The sequence below is a fragment of the Setaria italica genome, chromosome V (assembly GCF_000263155.2).
Source record: "Setaria italica strain Yugu1 chromosome V, Setaria_italica_v2.0, whole genome shotgun sequence".
NCBI classification, from domain to species: Eukaryota; Viridiplantae; Streptophyta; class Magnoliopsida; order Poales; family Poaceae; genus Setaria; species Setaria italica.
Genome location: NC_028454.1, coordinates 46379392 through 46400772, shown reverse-complemented (window position 1 = coordinate 46400772; position 21381 = coordinate 46379392). Strand labels below are relative to the sequence as shown.

The 21381-nt window shown below is 48.8% G+C and overlaps 5 protein-coding genes across 5 annotated transcripts; 2 read left to right on the top strand and 3 right to left on the bottom strand.

Moving 5' to 3' along the window:
- Window positions 1-4: 4 nt before the first annotated feature.
- LOC101781916 (germin-like protein 1-4) lies at window positions 5-1182 on the bottom strand. The gene is made up of 2 exons (XM_004971226.2): window positions 899-1182; window positions 5-785 (listed from the first exon to the last, which is right to left on the bottom strand). The coding sequence occupies exons 1-2, from the start codon at window positions 1044-1046 to the stop codon at window positions 229-231; spliced, it is 705 nt and encodes a 234-aa protein (XP_004971283.1). The 5' UTR covers window positions 1047-1182; the 3' UTR covers window positions 5-228.
- An 892-nt stretch (window positions 1183-2074) lies between these two features.
- LOC101781510 (putative germin-like protein 3-2) lies at window positions 2075-3320 on the bottom strand. The gene is made up of 2 exons (XM_004971225.3): window positions 3009-3320; window positions 2075-2862 (listed from the first exon to the last, which is right to left on the bottom strand). Exons 1-2 carry the CDS (start codon window positions 3145-3147, stop codon window positions 2318-2320), a joined length of 684 nt encoding a protein of 227 aa, XP_004971282.1. The 5' UTR covers window positions 3148-3320; the 3' UTR covers window positions 2075-2317.
- A 3775-nt stretch (window positions 3321-7095) lies between these two features.
- LOC101781113 (germin-like protein 1-3) lies at window positions 7096-8337 on the bottom strand. The gene is made up of 2 exons (XM_004971224.3): window positions 8057-8337; window positions 7096-7932 (listed from the first exon to the last, which is right to left on the bottom strand). The coding sequence occupies exons 1-2, from the start codon at window positions 8181-8183 to the stop codon at window positions 7391-7393; spliced, it is 669 nt and encodes a 222-aa protein (XP_004971281.1). The 5' UTR covers window positions 8184-8337; the 3' UTR covers window positions 7096-7390.
- Window positions 8338-13375: 5038 nt separating this feature from the next.
- Window positions 13376-14068, top strand: LOC101771387 (mitochondrial fission 1 protein A-like). Its single transcript, XM_004972293.1, has 4 exons — window positions 13376-13447; window positions 13537-13654; window positions 13696-13862; window positions 14012-14068. Exons 1-4 carry the CDS (start codon window positions 13376-13378, stop codon window positions 14066-14068), a joined length of 414 nt encoding a protein of 137 aa, XP_004972350.1.
- Window positions 14069-18428: 4360 nt separating this feature from the next.
- On the top strand, window positions 18429-19730 carry LOC101770586. Its single transcript, XM_004972291.1, has one exon. It carries the CDS (start codon window positions 18429-18431, stop codon window positions 19728-19730), a length of 1302 nt encoding a protein of 433 aa, XP_004972348.1.
- The last annotated feature ends 1651 nt before the right edge of the window (window positions 19731-21381 follow it).

The window sequence follows — 21381 nt, the reverse complement described above, 5'->3', positions numbered from 1 at the left end:
GATCGAAATTAAAGACTCGACTGCGTCTTCTATGATTGATCACTTTAGACAAAAAAGAATACAGTTACCTTGACAAATTGACGCAAGATAAAAGCCACAAACATTTTGTTTCCTGAACGGGCGCGCCAATCTGCCCAGTTACGTTGGGTTGCCCACGGACGGATGGATTGAGCTCACGCCACGTCTGCACGTCACAAATTTTTTTTTCGACGAACCACGTCACAAAATTCACACGGCGTCAGGGAACTTGGACTTGATGCTCTCCACGACCCCGCCGTCGGTCTGGAACGCCCGCGCCAGCACGTCCGTGGGCACCGCCGGCGCGGCGCCGAACAGCGCCGCGGCGGCCGTCTGCGTGCCGGGCATCTGGCTGTCGAACGCCGACACCGCCACGGCGGGCGCCGCCCCGACGCTGCGCTGGAAGTGCAGGAGGCCGCGCGGGAACACGAACACCCCGCCCTTCGCGACGGTGCGGGTGAGGAGCCGGTTCCCCGCCGCGGTGACGAAGCCCACCTCGAGGGTGCCCTCGACGACGAAGAGGATCTCGGTGGCGCGCGGGTGCGCGTGCGGCGGGCTCACCCCGCCCCACGGCGCGTAGTCGGTGCGCGCCATGGACACGCCCAGGGTGTTGAGCCCCGGGAGCGCCGCCACGTCCGCCGCCGTCGTCGCCGACCCCATCGGGTTGCCGGTGTACACGTCGGCGGCCTTCGCCAGCCCGCCGAAGAAGAAGTCGTCCGCCGTCACGTTCCCCTCGGGCTTGCACGGGAACCCGTTCACCCGCAGCGCTGCACACGCGTACGTGTGAGTTTGCATCAGCATATGTATACTTGTTACGTTATTGTGAAATGTAATGTACTATATGAAAGAAGAAATATGAGAGATGATGGGCATCACTCACGGCCCTGAAGGGATTTGTAGTCGGCGACGCAGATGTCCTGGAGCATGTCGGGGTCGCCGGCGACCACATGCACCAGCGGTGGTGCGGCGAACGAGAGCAGGACGGCGAGGGTGCCGAGGAGAATAATGGCGGGGAGCTTGTGCGCCATGGTTCTCGTGATGATTGGTTGGTCCTAGTAGCTCCCAGCAGCTAGCTGACTGGAGCTTCTTCTAGAGATCTAGTGTGCTAGTTAGCTGTGTACTGGTGTGTGAGCTGTAGGTAGTTAAGCACGTAAAGGATGGAGCTTTTGGTTTGATGGTGCAAAAGATGAGCTGGGGCCCCGGTATTTATAGATAGCCAGCGTTCGTTTCAGCTTAACAGAGACGTGCCGATGGATCATCGATTGTATTTGTCGATGGTCACGTCACCAGTTTACTACCAATGGAGTGCGAGAAGAGGAAGATCGATGGGGTGTGTGTGTGTGTACGTACCCTAGTGATGTGAGAGTTGGGAGAGCGAGCCAATAGTGTTACTTCTCACGTCAAGCATCAATTGCAATTATTTATCGTGTGATTGCAATTTGTCGAGCTGTAAGCAATGTAATTATGTACCCATAATAGCTTCCCCAGCTTAATCCCCGGTTTGTACCTCATATTTTTGTAATAGCTTGTACGCTATATTCTTTGCACGCGCACATATTTGCTGGGCAGACATTCGCGTGACTCAAGGTACGTGAAATGGACATACACGTGGCTGATGAAATCGACCATCAAGATAGACATGTCCACGATACATTCTTTTAGTATTATTTTTTCAAGTGTTTCAATCCAACCTATTATTTTTTTCAATGAGCATCCCTGGCAACAAATTGTTTTATTGCAAAACAAGATGCCAAAAACTCCTTTGGGGCGAATTCCTTGTTTATACTACTTCCTCGTTCCAAATTGTAAGTCGTTTTGGCATTTTCTGGCTCAATAGTTTTTCTATGCATCTAGATATAGGATATGACTAAATGCATAAATAAATTTATAAATCTAGAAAAGTCAAAACGATTTACAATTTAAAACGGAGAGAGTAACCTAATATTTTGGATCTATCACATGTATAGACTAATTTACAAGAATTTGCGACCAAATGGTGAATTTGTTCTATTAAAGGACGATCCATTGACAGTTTTTATCAGACAAAAAAAACCACTAGAGGCAATCAGAGCATTCATTTCCTTGAGTTCACAGATACACATACCACACCTTCACACAAATGGTTCACGCCGAAATTGAAAAGCAACAACAGTGAAGTGTCGAGATCAGACCATGCATAACCACACCAAACGACCCAACCAATTATTTGACCCATCACACTTTATTACAGCTAGCACACAATGTATCGATCGGAACTCGAAATCACCATCTGCATGCATGCATGGCTGCATGCGCGTGTCTACATGGGTGGGAACCTGGCCTTGATGGCCTCGACGAGGCCGGCGTCGATCTGGAACGCCCTTGCCAGCACATCGTCCGGCACCGGCGGCGAGGCGCCGAAGAGCGTCGCGGCGAGGGCCTGCGTGCCCGGCAGCTGGCTGTTGAAGGCCGAGACGACGGCGGCGGGGGTGCGTCCGTTGTTCCTCTGGAAGTGGACGAGGCCACGGGGGAAGACGAAGACCTCGCCCCTGCGGAGGGTGCGTGCGAAGAGGACGTTGGCGGTGGTGATGAAGCCGACGTGGAGGGAGCCGCGGAGCACGAAGATGATCTCGGTGGCGCGCGGGTGGGTGTGCGGCGGGTTGACGCCCCACGGCGCGAAGTCGATGCGCGCCATGGACACGCCCAGGGTGTTGAGCCCCGGGACCATCTCCACGTTCGCCGCCGTCACCGCCGACCCCGCCGCGTTGTCGGTGGTGTTGCCGGGCTTCGCCAGCAGGCCGGAGGAGAAGTCGTGCGCCGTCACGTTCTCCGCCCTCTTGCACGGGAACCCGTTCAGCCTCAGTGCTGCGGACATTTCGTTCATATATGTTCATCGTAATCAAATTGCGTACGTGTCATTCTTATTCGTCCCGAGTCGTTGCAGAGTCCTACGTAGAACGTAGTTTTTGTGAATCGCGCAGTACGTAGTAGTGAATGCAGAGATGACTTACGGCCCTTGAGGGAATGGTAGTCGGCGACGCAGATGTCCTGGAGCATGTCGGGGTCCCCGGCGACGACGACCAGCGGCGCCGCGAGGGCCAGGAGGACGGCGAAGGCGGCGATGAGAGTGGACGGGAGCTTGTGCGCCATTTGCACGAGTGAGCTACTGAGCTGTAGCCTGTACTAGGCAGTTAAGCACGTAAGGATGGATCGGAGCTTTTGGTTTGAGGCAAAAGAAGGGCTGGGGCGCCGGTATTTATAGGTAGCCGGCGTTGGTTTCCATCAGCTTAACGGAGACGACACCTACTGGTCACCATGCATGATCAAGCATGGCATTTTGGACGCGCGCGCTCGTGTTGAACGGCAAGTGAGAGGAGTGTAATGCAGGCATGTTTCGCGGCATCTGACCGGCGGCTGGTGTCATCAGAGTACTGACGCACGCTTATTACCACAATTAGTGCCGCTTTAAATTGTGCGCTCGATATGGTCGTGCTGGTTGGCCAGCTACACCAACACGGATGCAGATCGAAATGAATGATATCCATGTCAGTGCTCTGATCTTGGCATCTTCTACCGGTGTTATCTAGACAGAGGTAATTAAAGCGCACAAAACGCACTGTTGTGGCAGAACTCGTCAAAACGCCAGTTTTTCACTAAGTCTTCGAAACCAACTTGTTTTTCAATAATTATTTGAAACAACCCATTTTTCAATGAGCATCCTTTGTTTCTTTGTTTTGGACCAGAGCTTAATAACTGTCATCAACCAGAGAGAGTGCTCTTTCCTACACTCTTGGCCCCCCCACCCCCCATCCCGTTAGATTGGTGGTTTCTTGTTTTATTTTGTTGTAAACTCTTTGTATGCCTTTCCTTTTTTTAAATATATATTCAGTAGGGGCTTACCCTGTTCATTCAAAAAAACCAGAGATTGCTCTCCGATGTTCCCGTCTTCTTTTCCTCTCTCAATCACGTGATTAAAAGACTCTAAGCAGTAGGTACATAGCTTAAACTTGCATCAACGTATTCGTGCCACCATCCAAAAACTCCAACGGCTTGGGAGCCTTGCCGCATATGCATGCAGGATTAGGGCACGTACAACGGCCATTAATGGGCCGTCTGTAAGTTGCGAGATCAGATCTTCAATCTCCTACGTGGTACAGATTAATGAAGGGAGAGAGTCCTGCCGTCGCCTCGCGAGAGGACGGCAGCGGCTCGTGCTGCGATGCAAATCGACAGGTGCTCCACCCGTTGTATGCACTGTTCTCACACGGTACCGGCACACTCCGATCTCGTGCGGAAGGTGCACGAATCTTCTCCTGCGCATGCAAATGGAAAGGAAGAGGCCCGTGAAGCTCACCAGAAACGACGTCCGCCGCCCGCGAAGCTCGCCGCCGGCACCTTCATGCCGAGCAGCCCCGCCCCCCTTACAACATGGACCTTAACGCATGTAGAAATTATAGAAAGATCCTTTAGGCATGTTAAAAGGACGTAATATGAAATAAAAATACATTGCTATCCTAATATGATGGTATTCTTTTAAAATTTCAAAGACCGTGCACTATCTTGAATAAGCAACAAAGTGACATACAAAGATCATATTTATATTTGATCATCATGATTTATGGGTCCATATATGAATTAAATAATTTGTAGACAACATAATAGATGAGCCACTGTACGATCGGACTACTTTACTGTCTTTGTATGATGTGGCAAGTACTTGCAGATAACAATTGTCTAAACTGTTGAACATGCCCTTAATACGGTTTCCTAATGGTTAGGACTCTTAGCCGATGCAATCATGTCCTCAACTACACTACATTAATGTGCAACAACGTTGGTTCGTAATTATGCACCTGGGTTGTGTAGATAAGCACCGACCCATGCAGGAGGACCGGGCGCTAGGCGCTAGCGAAAATGAGAAGGGGGGAATGAATTTTCGCGATGAAAAGCTTGAAAAACCTCCTGCACCATCTTTTCTGTTGGTTGTATCATTTGATTTATGTATGAAATAATTCAAAATAATAATGATACTTTTGTTTGGTTAGGTGAATTGTACCAGGGGCGGAGCTCAGGCTTGGCATCGGGATCCGCCAACCCCGATGATTTTTGAGAAAAACAGTAGCAAATCACTGTACTTAGTTATTAGTTGTTCAATATGACTCGTATTCTTCCGTTTACACTACTAAAAATATGAGCATTCGTCCTTGACATTAGTACCGGATGGCTTTTCGTCCGGTACTAACACGCGAAATTAATACTGGGTAGAAATTTTTGGTCCTCGGAGGCCTTTATTTTAGTACTAAAAGGCCTGGACCATTTAGTACTGGTTAATAACACTACCCCGTGGAGCACCATTTGGTACCGCTCAATAACACCAACCGGTACTACCCGGCGGTGTTATTGCCCGGTACTAAAGGCCTATCCACGGGTTACTAGCTACAAAAGGAAAGCATATCTAACTCAATCACATGTGTTGTATATGTGCGATGGTAAAGAAGGTTCGCGCGAGGCTTGATGTTGTGGGTTCGAATCCCACGGACCGTGCATGCACATATTACACGTGAAATTCGCGTGACTCGTGAAATTTGCGTGGCATTTAGTACCAAATAAGCGATATCGGTCAGGCGCCCGGTACTAAAAGGGGGTTACTAAGCGGTACTAAACGTCAATTCTCCAGTAGTGTTAAGACCTTGATGCTCTTTTAGTCTGGCTTCGCCCCTAGATTGTACCAACTCATCCAGGATGAAGCCATCCACTTAATACATTATTTTACTAATAGAAGTGAACCGTATACAAATTGGTTGAACCCCACTATCGAGGATCATCCATACATGCATCAAGTGGTGCATGCAACTAAACACACCCTATTTGCTTGTGCACAGTGACGGATGTACACTTGACAAAGTGCTGGTGCGCTGCAAGGATCTCAAATTAAATAAATTCCAAATAAACCAATCCATTTACAATAAAGTTCATATCATATATAGTCTACAAGAAGCCATATATATTGGTACCATAAGGCCCATGATATAATTAGTTGAAAACCTGATGATCAAGAGAATGATCGATCGAGTGTTTTAGGCATGATGATATGCCAATCAATCCACGCTCTGGTGATCTCCAATTCGGTGAGTCCCTAGGTTATGGATTGGGGTTGCGGATATATACTCTAGGGAGGGAGCCTTCTCTGATCAGAATCTCGATCCAGGGCTTAGAGTGAGGTGAGGAGGAAAAATGTCATGAACGAGGTCCATCAGATTTTCCGTTCTAGGGACGTAGTATGTGGACTCGCACAAACAAACAAAAAAAACAATGTACACGGAAGAACGACCTGAAAACCAAGTGAAGGTGGTACACCATCAACTTGATTATTCTTTTGTAGTAGCGATGATTCGGGCTCTGAAATTCAGTCATGCTCGATCTGAATATCAACGATTGGAGGGAGACTTGGTGCCTTGGGTGGTTCAGCGACTGTCGGCTGTGCCGTTAACGTTGTTGCACATCTGAGAACAATGGCGTGCAACTGGCCAATACCCAGAGTTGCTCTCTGATGGAGGTTCTACAAGTAGTCTAGTACAATTACTCAATCGGAGAAGCAGAAATCAGAAAGTGACTAGTCGCGGCGGAGAAATCAGGCTTGCTCACAATTTCCACGATGACAATGATGAGGACCAATTAATGGTGTTTGCATGATAACTGATTGAAATTAACTGGACGGTCCGGTTTCATCAGGCAACAACGATGACTAGCAACTCCAACAGACCCTCTAAATAACTCCCTACTCTAAGTTTAGAGGGTTCAAGTTAAAAAAAACGTGCAGCCCTCTACTTAGCTCCCTATTTTGGGAAGGGTTCCAAATTTTCTCCTCCACCCTCCATTCCTGGGGGTCTCTCTAGGGAGCCCTCTATCCATGGGGGCTATTGCTGTAGTTGAAAATATTTTTATGACTCCTAAAAAAATAGAGAGAACCCTATTCGATCTTTAGGGGCTTTGGTTTGAGGGCTATTGCTGAAGTCGCTCTAATTCACAAAATTTGCGACCAAATTCTAAATATTATCAAGGGCCCATTGACAGGTTTATCATATGAATATTAGCTGTGACAAAAAAAGAACATCTATAATAGAGAGACAATGCCATTTTCTCGAGTGGACAGAGATACATTATACATACCACACCTTAGTACCTTAGACAAATGGCTGACTCAGAAGTTGAAAAGCAACAAACAGTGAAAGTGTCGAGGGCTCGAGGCCATGCATGAGCATGACCACACGAAACAACCCAACCAATTGACATTAACGTGATGATGTACTGCACGAGTATGAAATGAATCAAAATTAAAGCGCAATGTATCGGAATGGAGTCATCAACTGCACGGCGGCGCGCGCGCGCGCGCCTACTTTGGCGGGAACTTGGACTTGATGCCCTCCACGAGGCCGCCGTCGATCTGGAACGTTCTGGCCAGGACGTCGGTGGACACCGCCGGCGAGGCGCCGAAGAGCGTCTCGGCGACGGACTGCGTGCCCGGCAGCTGGCTGTTGAACGCCGATATGACCGCGGCCGGGGTGTTTCCGTTGTTCCTCTGGTAGTGCACGAGGCCGCGCGGGAAGACGAAGGCCTCGCCCCTGCAGACGGTGCGGGCGTAGAGCTTGTTGGCGGTGGTGACGAACCCGACGTCGAGGGATCCCTGGAGGACGAAGATGATCTCGGTGGCGCGCGGGTGCGTGTGCGGCGGGTTGATGCCCCACGGGGCGAAGTCGATGCGCGCCATGGACACGCCCAGGGTGTTGAGCCCCGGGAGCTTCTCCACGTTCGCCGCCGTCACCGCTGAACCCACCGCGTTGCCCGTGTTGCCGGGGTTCGCCAGCAGGCCGGAGAAGAAGTCGTCCGCCGTCACGTTCTCCGGCCTCTTGCACGGGAACCCGTTCAGCCTCAGTGCTGCATGCGGCCGGGCACATACATGATATTTAAGCACATTTGTTCATCGCACATTGGATTATACATACATGTTGTGAGTATTGCAATGTAGTATACACTACACAGCTAGCGATCGATCACTTACGGCCCTGGAGGGATTTGTAGTCGGCGACACAGATGTCCTGGAGCATGTCGGGGTCGCCGGCGAGTGAGGGGGCGGCGAGCGCAAGCAGGACGACGGCGAGGAGGGAAGTGGCGGCGAGCTTGGCCATGCTGGTCAACAACTAGCTAGGATTCACTTGCCCGACGATGACCAACTGGTTCTTGTGAGCAGCAGCGAGCCAGCTAGCTGTGGGTTGCAGTTAACACTTGCAAGTAGTAGTAGTGGCTGGGTTGGTGTGATCTGAGGAGGGGGAGGGATCATGGTATTTATAGTGGTGGCGCGCGCCTAAGCTAAGCTAAGCTAGCGTAATGAACACATGACGGATAGATCATTGCATTTGCATTGCATGCATGTGATCAAATTAATTGGAAAAATGACGATGCATAAACTAACAGTGTAGGTTGGGCTCTCGGCATGCGTCGTTCTTGTCAAATCGTTTTGAATTTCTGTTGTTTTATGATCCAAAGCACTCCAACAACCGCTCGATCTCATTGATGCCGCCTCTTTCCAACCGTAGGACGCTGGTTTTCTTGTGACTATGGGGCCGCACCTGCTGTAGCTCAGCTCGTACGTCATGTCACCGTACCGTGCTGCTGCCTCGCACGTAATGCAAAATCCTCCTGATCTTGACCGTTCGATCGCGTGACGTAAATTATGTAGCATCGTGCGTGTAAGCAATGAACAAAGCCAGGCGCGCGGTCATCTTTTGGGCACGTACAGCAATGGATGGTGGATCGGTGGTGCATTGGTGCACCCTCTCTGCCATTGACGGTACGATCGTACTAACTGCATGCACATCGGAGACACGCCGGCAGCCACCAACCGAGATCCAATGCAAGTTTCACTAGCCTCACGGAGATTTCATGATCATTAAATAACATATCACATCAGCTATTTTGCTGGCAAGGTCATTATGAGAAAAGAGGAAAGGAAGTTTCATCATATGTAAGAGGAGTTCCATCACCATGAAACTCAACAGGCAGTTCTCAGCTTTGGTAACCATGCCATAAAATTATGCATTGAGACTGGCCGTATGTGTATCACCAACTTTACAACTGTTAAAGCTACTCTACTGTCCTGTATGTATTGATCGACCAATGGTGGCGTCAGGAAACAGAAAAAGTAGAGGCGTCGTGAGATCAGGCTCAAATCTAGGTGCAAACCGGAGCACGTGATTAGTTGATTAGGTTGGTGAAACTCGCTCTTAGTTGGTTCATGGGAGAGGACGACCTCAATTTGATTTTTTTGTGCGACTAAGACCTCAATTGATTATAGTGACCATGCACATACCTCTCAGTTACGTTAATCGAACCTGCATGGACTCATACTATTTCAGACCTTACTATTATTGTGTATTATACACCTTGTCCGTTTTGTGGTGATTACGTTCACTTCTCATCCCGATCAATAAATGGAGAGAGTCCGTGCGTACTATGCATTACATTTTAAAAGGAAAAAAAAGGGAGTGAGAGCTCGTACTGAGAGTATACGTTACCATTAACGCATGCATGTGACCGTCCTTGAACTGCCACAAGATTTGGAAAATCTTCATGCCTTAATGCCAACAATAAAGGCCTAATAGTCGATTACTTTGGTTATTACAAATTGACTTTTGGCGCACGATCCCGAAACTAATTGCATGACACAAACATGACGCGTGCTGAAGCATGAAAATTGCGTACCCGTTGTCGGTTCGAAGCTCTCGATCATCTATCACTATATTAACTACGTTATCTATGCGTGATCACATCATATATATATATATATATTTCTTTATAGCCGGCCACAAAATAGGTTATTCTGTAGCCAGACCATCCACCCCACGTTCATGGGTGAGCGAGTTTCTGTTTCTTCCGCCCGGCGCGAGCGCGTCTGTCCCGCGAGCCGAGCACAGTACCAGCTTGGGTTACGAGCGAGCCGGGAGTAACGAGTCGAGCACGAGCCGGGCGTGAGCAGGGAGTAACGAGTCTCTCTTTTTTTCTCTCCTTCCTTTTCTCCACCTAATATGTTCCGGCTTCCTTATCTTCTCCGTGCATGAGGCTCATCCAGCTCATTATCTGGCTCCATCCTTAATCTTCTCCGCTGCCACTGCCGTCGCCTAAAATTTCTCTCGTTCCTCGTTAGGCCATCCCGCACGCACGCACGCAGTAACATCGCCGTCCTGATTCGTTCACCGAGCAAGAAGCGGGATGTGCAATCCACCGGAGACGCCGCCGATTCCGTATCGCGGGAAGAGATACTCCCCGATTGCCGAAGCTTCTTCAATCACTCGTCAAATTCACGGTATAAAAGCCTGCCTCGCCCTCAACCCCCAACCCCCCAAAGGAACGTCGCATCGTTGCTGCTGAAGGCGCCCCAATCCTCCACCGGCGACGACCCTGGCTGGTTCCAACAGCATCACCACAGTTGAATTTGTGCCCTCACGCCAACCTGTGCCATCCATACTTGTATTGCTGCGGGCGTTCTTGTAGGAGTTCTTCGGTCTTGTAGGGCGTAGAGACCCTGAGGAAAGCATCACATAATTCTACCTTCCTTGTTCACTCTACTGATTATGCCCATTGGTTGGAGATTAGTGCGTCACTACACATTCCTGATTTTGAAGCTTTTCTTTTTATTTGTCTGATTAGCCGGGTTGCATTGCGAATTCCCAATGCAACCCTATCTTCTGAATGACGATATCATGGAAGTCTTTATATTTTTATTTGATTCAATAGACTTTAGATAGCTGCAGATTGCATAGCATCCATATTTATTCGGTTCCATCTATTACCTGTACATGTACAAGCAGGTTACATCTATTTGCATCGCCATTGCATACTGCTCAATTAAAAAAATTATTGCAGTGCTAGAAAGGAACCCCGTTACTAGAGATTTTTTCGGGTTAACAAGTATTAAAATTGTTCTCATCGCTACCTGTTCCGCTACCTGTTCAATCAGTTTGTTTACTGGCAGCACTAGGGGGATTGCCTGCCTCCTAGAGTCGTCCACTGATACTATATGCATGGAACCTGGAACCATTTCCTCATATTATAATTACTGTAACTTCTATCATGTGCACTAAAACAGAATAATATACACGAAGTGGCTAATCATTATTGTTGGATGGACTAGACGTAGAACAGCTGGGCTGTTGGACGAAACAATCAGATATATCAGAAAAAAGACTACATGTTAGCATACTCACAAGTAGATCCTCTTCGAATCGGGCGTTGCCATGGTCCCCGGTGACACAGGTTGGAGAGGAGTCACCGCGGTCAACTGTGCGGGATTTACCACCGGCGCTGGGGACAATAACGGTGCTAGGCATGGTGACGTAGTGGGATGGTTCCTTTGCTGCGATGCCCTGAGTCATCGGCGTTTTTGGCGGAGCCGAAAATCTAACCTGTGACGATTCCATCGATTGTGGTGGGATGGACGTACCAAACGTTAACATGTGATTTTGGTACCAAACGTTAACATTGATTAATTAAAGGGTACGTAGTTGCATGTGGTTAGATTGGTAGTATATAAGTATAGTACAGAAACACTGTAACATCTACAGTATATATGATTGCATGCTTATCTAGTCTAGGCATCTAGCTAGGCCCAACCCCAGCCAGCCACCACTGACGGCACCTATTAATCGCTGAGGTGCACTAGTCCTCCATCCACCGCGTGATGCTTATTAATTCGATTGCTTACCTAGATGTGCACAGTAGTACTCTTTATACACATATGGTCACAAATAATTTGTGCTTTTAACACTGCTACTGTTCATTGTGTATTACAATTAATTATGACCGAAATTATGTTTATATATAATAACCTACTAGATTTCAATATTAGTGTATAGAAACATTCACATGCATATCCAATACAGATGCAAAAGATACCAGATGGTCAACTTAATTTTCAAGGAAAAAAATGACTGCAGGATTTCCAAGATGAATGCATAGCACTTCAATTTTATTTCAGAGTTATATGATTTATATCCCCCTTTTTGTAACTTCAAAACATTATTCATCATGCAACTAGTGTAGCACGCTGGATCCTTCTCTACTTTTCATTTATTACTTCATTCAAATATATATCTTGTGATATACAAATGCACGCTTACACCATTTTCTGTAGCTCAACATTCTTGTGATACTGAGATAGGTATACGATGATAATTATTTTAACGCCAAGAGAATATATGAATATATATATGGACATACTCCTACTAACAAGGCTGATCGGACCGATTTAATTAGGCCTGTTAATGTAGAAGATTGTGTGCACGGGAGTCTTCAAATTATATTTCTGGAACTGGAAGCAAAAGAAAGAGTAACTAGATATAGGTAGTTCCTAAATATAATTGCTCTTGCACGGACATGATCATGATGTGATGCCGCATTGACATTTTTGCAACAAAAAGAAATGTACAAAATTGTCTACCTGATTTCCCGGACACGTCCTTCTCCTAATGACCTTACGATGACAAGCTAATTGCCAAGGTTACACGCTTGCTAACTGCTGAGATTAGACACTTAATAACTCATATAGTCAGGACAATGTCAACAACCATACCATGTGTCCACTTTACATATTCCAAAGAAAATTGGTACCAAGCAGATGTATCATGTGCAAGGGCGCGCCGATTTTGGAGAAATAATATCAATGCTAGTAGGCTCTAGATCGACTGTATGACCATACATTGAGTTATTAATGATTTTTCTCATTATTATTATACAGCAGTAACTATGCATGAGAACCTAGTTAATTAGCAGAGGTGGTTGCATCCCTATCCATCAGGGATAAGTTTTGATGCTTGTGTACTTCCTCCGTCCCAAAAGAATGCAATTCTAACTATGTATCTGAACAAGTCATAGCTAAAATTGTATTTTTTTCAGGACAGAGGGGAGCATCTTATTAGCATAGTAATTATTTATTTTAGTGCTAGTTGAAATGTTCGTTGATAGCTAGACACTTGTGTTGGATCTATATCACAATTTGCTAGTTCATAGCCTCAAGATGTCGTTTTTAGATGAGTCCGTGAGTCTGTGTGGGTAATGTGTTTTGGGGGGGAAAATGAACAAAATATTTTTTTTCCCTCTCAGTTCTCCCACCGCAAGCGTCTCTCTCTCGTCCTCCTTCCCTTTTATTTTCTTTTGGTCCCGGCCTGATTATAATACTCTCTGTAGCCTGCCCGGCCGTGGGTCTATACCAGATTTTCTTATTGGGTCTCTCTATCTTTCACATTTAATTCAGGGTAAGGCCCAACCTCAAGAGCCCACATTGGCCATAGCGCGGAGGCGCAGGCGCTGATCGGCGGTGGCAGCCATGGACGCCAAGATTGGCAGGCGTTCTTCGACGCCGTGGGCTCCTTCTTCTCCGGCGCCGCTGGATTATTCCGTTCCACAATGCTCATCACACGCATTACCACCTTGATCGAGGTTTGATCAAGCGATCAGTCTGCTCCGATCATCCATCTAATTAACTAGGGATGCGAGAGGGAGGTCGCCGAGGCCGCGACCGAGGAGCACAAGAAGGAGGGCATCATGAGGCTATCCTGGGCGCTCGTGCACTCGAGGAACCAGCACGACGTGCTCCGCGGGATCGGTATCCTCTAAGGTACCCTGCGCCGGCCCCGAATCTTACAGCTGACACCACCAGTACAATGCATGGTGCTACCACCAGTCCATGGCAGGCGAGGGAGAAGCTCTACCTGCTGGCCGTTGGGCACTACAGGAACGGCGACTACATCAGGAGCCGGCAGTTCCCGGACCACTGCCTCGAGCTTGTGGCTTCATCCATAACATCTCTTGATGTAGGAGCAGTACAATTAACACTCTCTGGCACAATGCATGACTGAATTGCTACTAGATGTGCCTTAATTCTGCAGTAGTACCTTCTAATCACAGTTGCGGTTAAGCATTTGCTCTCTGTGCCAATACTGAAGTAAATTGTATTTTGTAGTTGGCATCTATATCTGTACTAGATGCCAAGGTTCCAGCTGATCTTGCCTCCGGCTAACCATCTTGTATTATCAACCATGATGCCTAGGTAGGTTGCTCCAACAAATTGTTGGGAAACAAAAATCATGAATGATGCATAATAATGGAGGACACTGCTCCTGACCTAATTCAGCAATGGATATCCGGGCAGCAGGGTTCTTTGTTGCAAATTGTTAGTCATAGCTGCTCCGATGTACCGCTCCATTAGTAATTTGGTTCAACTCTTAATCTTTTGCGATTCACTTTTGTGTCTGTTAATCGGATGGATTCACCGGATCCTTTTTGGAATTTGGATAACACACTTTTGGATTCCCAGTAGTACATATTGGCCTTCACACTCGCCGACATAGAAAAGTTAGACTTTTACAGCAAAAGGGAATAACACCTTGACTTTATTGATAGTATATCCAATAACACACAAGTGCAAAACTAAATCCAGGGGGTGTTTGGATGTTAGGTGCTAAACTTCAACAGTGTCACATCGGATGTTCGGATGCTAACTAGGAGGACTAAACATGAGCTAATTATAAAACTAATTGCAGAACCCTGTGCTAATTCGCGAGACGAATCTATTAAGCCTAATTAATCCGTCATTAGCAAATGGTTACTGTAGCACCATATTGTCAAATCATGGACTAATTAGGCTTAATAGATTCATCTCGCGAATTAGACTCCATATGTGCAATTAGTTTTGTAATTAGCCTATGTTTAATACTCCTAATTAGTATCCAAACATCCGATGTGATAGGTGCTAAATTTTAGTGGCGTGTATCCAAACACCCCCTCAGTCTAAGGTGCACAGTGCACACTCAAATTAGAAGGATTCAGGTGTTGGCACCCCCTTAGCAATCAGGAACGGGAACAATTTAGTGTAAAAATCTTTCATAAGTGCCGTATCACGTTCCACGGTCCCGTTCCCATTATTCCGGGAACATGGTTTCTAAGGGCACCCCTACACACTCCGTTAGGCCTCGTCGGCAGCCCATGAACGGTTCAGGCCAAGAACTGTGCTAGGCTAGGAATCAGTGGATCCGAACCTTTCACTCATTCCAAGCCAGAAATGAATCTGGGGTTGAGGAGATAGGGTTCCAATCTGGACCAAAGAGTATGGGAGGATTTCAATTCAGGTTCGTTTTCCTTCCAAGCTAAAAAAACAGCATTTTTATTGGAAGGCTGATTTCAAACCGAGCTACTTCAAACCACCTGGAATGGGTCTCATTCCGAACCAATCCGCTGAAAACGAACGGGGCCTTATGCTTTCCGACCTGGAATCGGTCGATCGTTTGAATTTCCTTTATACGAGCTCTTGACGAACGTACCATCGCAGAGATCGATTTCGCGTGCCACGGGATGATGTCCGTGCGGAAGCGGAAGCGGGACCCCGCGGCCTACCTCAGCGACGACCTCATCGTCGAGATCCTGGCGCGGCTGCCGGAGAGGCCGCTGCGCCGCTCCAAGTGCGTCTGCCGGTCATGGTGCGACCTCATCTCCGGCCCTGTCCACCGCCGCAGGCTTGCGCACACTGACGCCGCGTCAGGCTTCTTCTACCACGCCAACGCCGATGGCTCCTGGGCGCCGGTGACGGATTTGAAGTTCACCGGCCTATGCCGCCCTCCCGTCGAAGGCGGAGTCTCGCCGACGCCTCCGTTGCTTGATCAAGAATTCGCGTTCCTGCCTCCGAGTTACACGAGGACCCACGTGGAGCTGCTGGATTCGTGCAACGGGCTCCTCCTCCTACGCTACTACGACGCCTCCGACGAGCTGGCAGCTGCGGTCTACATCGTCTGCAACCCCAGCACCCAGGACTACGTCGAGCTGCCCCCGCTGCCGCTGCCGGAGGCGAGCCATGTCCATGACGTGATTGGTGGTGGTGCCGCCGCCATTGCAGCCGTTGATCATCTGCTCCAGCTCGAGCAAGAGAGAAGACAGAGGCTCCCTCGGCCTGCCGCTCTGACCTTCGACCCGGCCGTCTCCTCTCACTTCCACGTCTTCGAGCTGGAGGAGGAAAGGAGCCCAGTGTTCCCTGAGTATAGCCCCTTCGTCACGGCGGTGCGGATCTACTCGTCGGAGACGAGGAGGTGGGTTGTCAGGAGAAGCGGGTGGAACTACCACGTCGCGTACTCCGGCGAGCACGCCTACCTCAACGGCTTCCTGCACCTCGCCACCACCGACACCGAGAACGGCGTGGTGGCGGCGGTGGACACCGAGGGCCAGACGTGGACGCCCACACGCGTGTGCCCGGAGGCCCCCGCGAAACTTGGCTCCCCCGCGTCATCGGCCAGTCGCAGCCCCGCCTGCTCTACGCGGACGCCGGCTCCGGCCATGCTCGTGAGCTGTCGGTCTACGCTCTCGAGGACTGCGGCGGCGGCGCCGGGCGGTGGGTCTTGAAGCACCGCACGAGGTCGCTGGATCCGTCTGGAAAGGTGTGGTTTGGGAAGCAGCACCGCTTGGTTGCGATCCACCCGGACTGCAACGTGGTTTTCCTCTTTGATAGCCGACGGCGGAGCCTGATCGCCTATGACATGGATCGTGGGACTACACGCGTTGTCCACACTTTCACGGTTGCAACGGGCAAGCACCACTTTTTCCCGTATATACCACTGTACTTACAATAAGCATTGTCAATGTAAATCAAACTGCCATAGAAACAGAAGTGCTGCATCTGCAGCTTTGCCATACTGATGAATGAGTTTTAGATGGGTTTATTGTTGTGTGAATGGGTACGGAGATTGCTTAGTTCGAACAAGTGTTACATCAACATCAACTGGTCTGTTCATCGCATGTTTTCATGAATATTGTTTTTAAACTCTATTTATTGTGATATACCTATATGCTGTATTTTAGATATTTGAATTTTCATATTGTTCAAGGTGACATATTTGATATTGCGGATCTTGCTCTTTGATGTTGTAAATCTGATCTTCGACGTTGCGTGAATGGAGCAGGAAGCATAACGTTGTAGCTCCCATTCAGGGAGGGCTAATTTGTGGTCGGTTGTTCTGACTTCCTATTAACGAGCTAGCTAATGCGCGGGCCTCGAGCCCTCCATTTTTTCCTTTTCTTTCCTAATTCTCACCCAAAACTTTATTTCTCCAACCACATTAAGGAAAAGGACCCTAGGCGCGGGCGAGAGAAGGATAGAGAGGATAGAATAAAAATGAAGAATGAATGGGAAAGAGAAAGAAGAAGGGATAGACTAGTGATTGATGTTTGGTGGTCCCACCATGTGCGGTTCGCACTTCACAGCATGTGCGAAGAGGAATAGCTAGTGGACTGTAGAATTAGCTTTGCGCTCCCATACTAATATTGCATATGTCCATTGAAATCAATGATTCAAGAGTTGATGTTTAATGTTGCAAACCCATCGTCCAAAAATTGTTAAATTTTAATTTCCTGTAAAATCCGTGTTGGAAACTTGGAGGGAGCCACCCGTGCTTGGGATTTGGTCTGACATCAGTGTGCCCTGCTCAGGGAGATCGACTCCGGCTTGGACACCATGGTTCTCAGGCCGAGGACCATTCTTTTGCAGCACTGGAAATGGTTGACGGGGCGCAGCAGCTCCCAGTTCTTGATCATGGATAGGTTTGAGACAGATGACCACGAATTGATAAAGTACATTGAAGTTCAGTCGACTGACAAACATTCATTCATGGTTTGAGACAGATGATAATGTGTTAATCCTTCACTACTGTCCCCGGGTTCATCCTTGCCCGTTCCTGGGTTAATCTTTCATGTCAAGGTTAATCCTTGCTCGTTGCCAGCCTCCCTTGTTATGAATTGGGCTTCCTAAGGTGCTTGGTGTTTGTATGCAAAGATGGTGGTGTTAGCATGCAAGGTTGCTGCGTGGTGATTCTTCCCTGGTGCTTCATTGGTTGTCGTCCCTTGGAGCTTGAATTGGAGTTTGAATTGGCTCAGCCCATTATGCCTTCTCTGTCCTTATTTTTTTAATCAGGTGTGGTGGGTTTGTGCTGTGATTTGTAATTCCTTGTGTCTCCCTTTCTCTTTCTCTATCCAATTATATATCCTGATCATCGTACTGGTAATGAGGATGTATGACTGATCTTGTAACCCCGCTTTGAAGAAATAAAAATTGTTCGGGTGGACTTTCATAGCCCGCCGTTGATTTTTTATTAAAAAAATTATCCCGGGTGGGTGATCTTGTAACGTCCGGCTGAAATACCTAAAAGGAATCGGATCGATCCTTTCCGATCGGAGACCGACTTCGAATCGAAGACAATTTCTATCTCCTTTTATTAGAGGGCATGGCTACGAAGTCGTATCAAGATCGAATCTTTCTTGGCGCGGCCGGTTCGTCCGTCTCACGAGCTCTTAACGGACGTATCATCGCAGAGATCGATGATTTCACGTGCCCCGGAATGATGGCCGTGGGAAAGCGGAAGCGGAACGACCCCGCGGCGGCCTACCTCAGCGACGACCTCGTCATCGAGATCCTGGCGCGGCTGCAGGAGAGGCCGCTGCGCCGCTTCAAGTGTGTCTCCCGGACATGGCGCGATCTCATCTCCGGCCCCATCCACCGCCGCAGGCTCGCGCGCACTGACGCCGCGTCGGGCTTCTTTTACCATGCCTGCGCCAGCGGCTCCTGGGCGACGAACTTGAGCTTCGCCGCCCTGTGCCCTCCCGAAGGAGGCGGATGCTTCGATCAAGCCTTTCCGTTCCTGCCTTACGGGACCCAGGTGAAGCTGCTGGACTCGTGCAACGGGCTCCTCCTCCTACGCTGCTGCCATGGTGCCTACGACGACGTGGCAGCGCCGCGCTACATCGTCTGCAACCCCGCCACCCATGGCTGGGCGGTCGAGCTGCCCGTGCCCTCGCCGGAGCCGACTCGTGACCCCGACCCGATCGAGCTCCGATTAGAAGAGATTAGTCGGCGTCGCCGGGAACGTCCACTCGAGCAACAGTGGAGACAGAGGCCCCCCCGGCCTGCCGCTCTGGCCTTCGACCCGGCTGTCTCCTCGCACTTCCACGTCTTCGAGCTGGTGGAGGACGACGGGCAGCACAGCTCTCAGTACGGCGGCTGCACCATCAAGGCGGTGCGGATCTACTCGTCGGAGACCGGCGAGTGGGTTCGCAGGGACAGCGCGTGGAGCTACCGCATCGCCTACGCCGGCGAGAACGCCTACCTCAGCAGCGAGTGGAGCTACCGCCTCGCCTACGCCGGCAAGCACGCCTACCTCAACGGCTTCCTGCACCTCACCACCACCGACGCCGAGAAGGGCGGGGTGGTGGTGGCGGCGGTGGACACCATGGGCAAGACGTGGAGGGTGACCCGCGTGTGCCCTGATCCCCCTGCGACACTCGGCGCCCCCGGCGTCGTCGGCCAGTCGCAGCACCGCCTGCTCTACGTGGATGCCAGCGGCTCCGGCAACCCTCGTGAACTGTCGGTCTACGCTCTCGAATACTGCAGCGGCGGCGGCGAGCGGTGGAGCTTGAAGCACCGCACCAGGTCGCTGGATCCGTCTGGGCAGATGTGGTTTGGGAAGCGCTACCACAACGTGGTTGCGATCCATCCGGGTTGCAATGTGATTTTCCTCTTCGATAGCGGACGGCAGAGCCTGATCGCCTATGATATGGATCGTGAGACTACACGGGTTGTACACACTTTCACAGATGCACCGAGCAACTGCCATTTTTTCCCGTATGTACCATTGTACTTGCAATAAGCGTTATCAATGTAAATCGCTAACTTGTGTACTAGAAATGTTGTCCGTGTGTCTTTGTTATGTTGATGAATTTAGACGGGTTGGTTGTTGTTTGAATGTGTACGGAGATTTCTTATAGTTTGAAGGATATGTTACATCAATTGGTCTGTTAATGATATTTTTCCTTTTTTTTCTCACTATAACAAGCCGTTTCAAAACTCCATCTTTGGAAAACAATTGAAGAGATCATGCTATATTGCTATGTCTGAAATTTTGTATTGTCGTAGGCGTGTATGTTATGTTGCGGATTTGCTCTTCGATGTTGCAAATAAATGGAGCATGTAAGATATTTTGTAGCTCCCATATTGATGTTGTAGACACAGTTCTTCGATCGATGTTTCAAATGTTGACGCACTACGGGAAACAGCAGCTTTGCCGAGTGCCTCAGGCACTCGGCGAAGCCCTAAAAATACTCGACGAAGGTTTTGCCGAGTGTAACACTCGGCGATCAGCACTCGACGAATTTTCCACCGGCAAACAGATATTTGCCGAGTGTCAAATATCGGGCACTTGGCAAAGCCTTTATCGAGTGTCAAAAAACACTCGGCAAAAAAAATATTAATAGACTTTCACGGTGACGGTGTTGTTGCCGAGTGTCAGACGGAAGAACACTCGGCAAAGTATTTAGCCGAGTGCCGTCGCCTTGACACTCGGCAAAGTTTGGCCTCTTTGCCAAGTGTCAATCCTACGACACTCAGCAAAGAAGCGCCAACGGTCAACATTTTATGACACTTTTGCCGAGTGTTATGGCTAAAACACTCGGCAAAGTATTGACATTAACACTCGACAAACTCAAAACACTCGGCAAAGAAGGTCCAGAATAATAGAATTTGGCCTCTTTGCCGAGTGTTAAGACTAAAACACTTGACAAAGTGTCCTAACTCACCCCTCTCAAATAACAATCACAGAAGCATCACATGCATATATTAAGCATCACAGGCACACAAATAACATTCACAAGTAGAGGTTCTAGTTTAAACAAGTAATCCACAAGTATAGGTTCTAGTAGATGCTTAAGATACTAGCCACTCAAACAAGTCACCGAGAAGGAAACGATGGCCACTGCGACTAAGCTGATGGGTCCGAGAAAGCATTGGATCCCGCCGATTGATTCTGCATAAAGTTAAAGAGATTGCATAAGTTACTTTTCTATTGTAAGTTTCTAGTGCCTGTAGTTTCTAGTTTGATTGTAAGGTTGACAAGTGACTCACAGGAGTAGCTGCAGGAGGTGGAGGTGGAGGGAATAGGTTCGGTGGCATAGGTGGTGGAGTTTGACCTATACTCTCAAAAACACTCTGCATGTACTGGAACATCGACTCCGACCTCTGCCTTTCTGCCTGCCGATCTGCCTCGATCCTCACCTCTAGGTCCTCCCGTTGCTTCCGTTGTGCTTCCACTTGGGCCTACAATATTTCATCCCAATGTCATATTGCAAAGCAAAAGATACGTAAAAATCAACGAACAATGAGACAAATAGAAATAACCTGGAGAGCCTCCATCTGTAACTGTGTAGTGGTCAGCCGTGGTCGTATCGCGGGGCTCGAGTCCATGCTCCTTGCTCGGATCGTATCACGGGGCTCGAATCCGTGCTCCTTGCTCGGATCTAGGAGAG

Coding starts and splice junctions, on each gene's coding strand:
- LOC101781916 (XM_004971226.2), bottom strand. CDS start 1,046: ATGGCGCACAAGCTCCCCGCCATTATTCTCCTCGGCACCCTCGCCGTC. Junction 786..898: donor CTACAAATCCCTTCAGGGCC/GTGAGTGATGCC, acceptor ACGCGTGTGCAG/CGCTGCGGGTGAACGGGTTC.
- LOC101781510 (XM_004971225.3), bottom strand. CDS start 3,147: ATGGCGCACAAGCTCCCGTCCACTCTCATCGCCGCCTTCGCCGTCCTC. Junction 2,863..3,008: donor CTACCATTCCCTCAAGGGCC/GTAAGTCATCTC, acceptor AAATGTCCGCAG/CACTGAGGCTGAACGGGTTC.
- LOC101781113 (XM_004971224.3), bottom strand. CDS start 8,183: ATGGCCAAGCTCGCCGCCACTTCCCTCCTCGCCGTCGTCCTGCTTGCG. Junction 7,933..8,056: donor CTACAAATCCCTCCAGGGCC/GTAAGTGATCGA, acceptor GGCCGCATGCAG/CACTGAGGCTGAACGGGTTC.
- LOC101771387 (XM_004972293.1), top strand. CDS start 13,376: ATGGACGCCAAGATTGGCAGGCGTTCTTCGACGCCGTGGGCTCCTTCT. Junction 13,655..13,695: donor CGACGTGCTCCGCGGGATCG/GTATCCTCTAAG, acceptor CGAATCTTACAG/CTGACACCACCAGTACAATG. Junction 13,863..14,011: donor CATCCATAACATCTCTTGAT/GTAGGAGCAGTA, acceptor TGTATTTTGTAG/TTGGCATCTATATCTGTACT.
- LOC101770586 (XM_004972291.1), top strand. CDS start 18,429: ATGGCCGTGGGAAAGCGGAAGCGGAACGACCCCGCGGCGGCCTACCTC.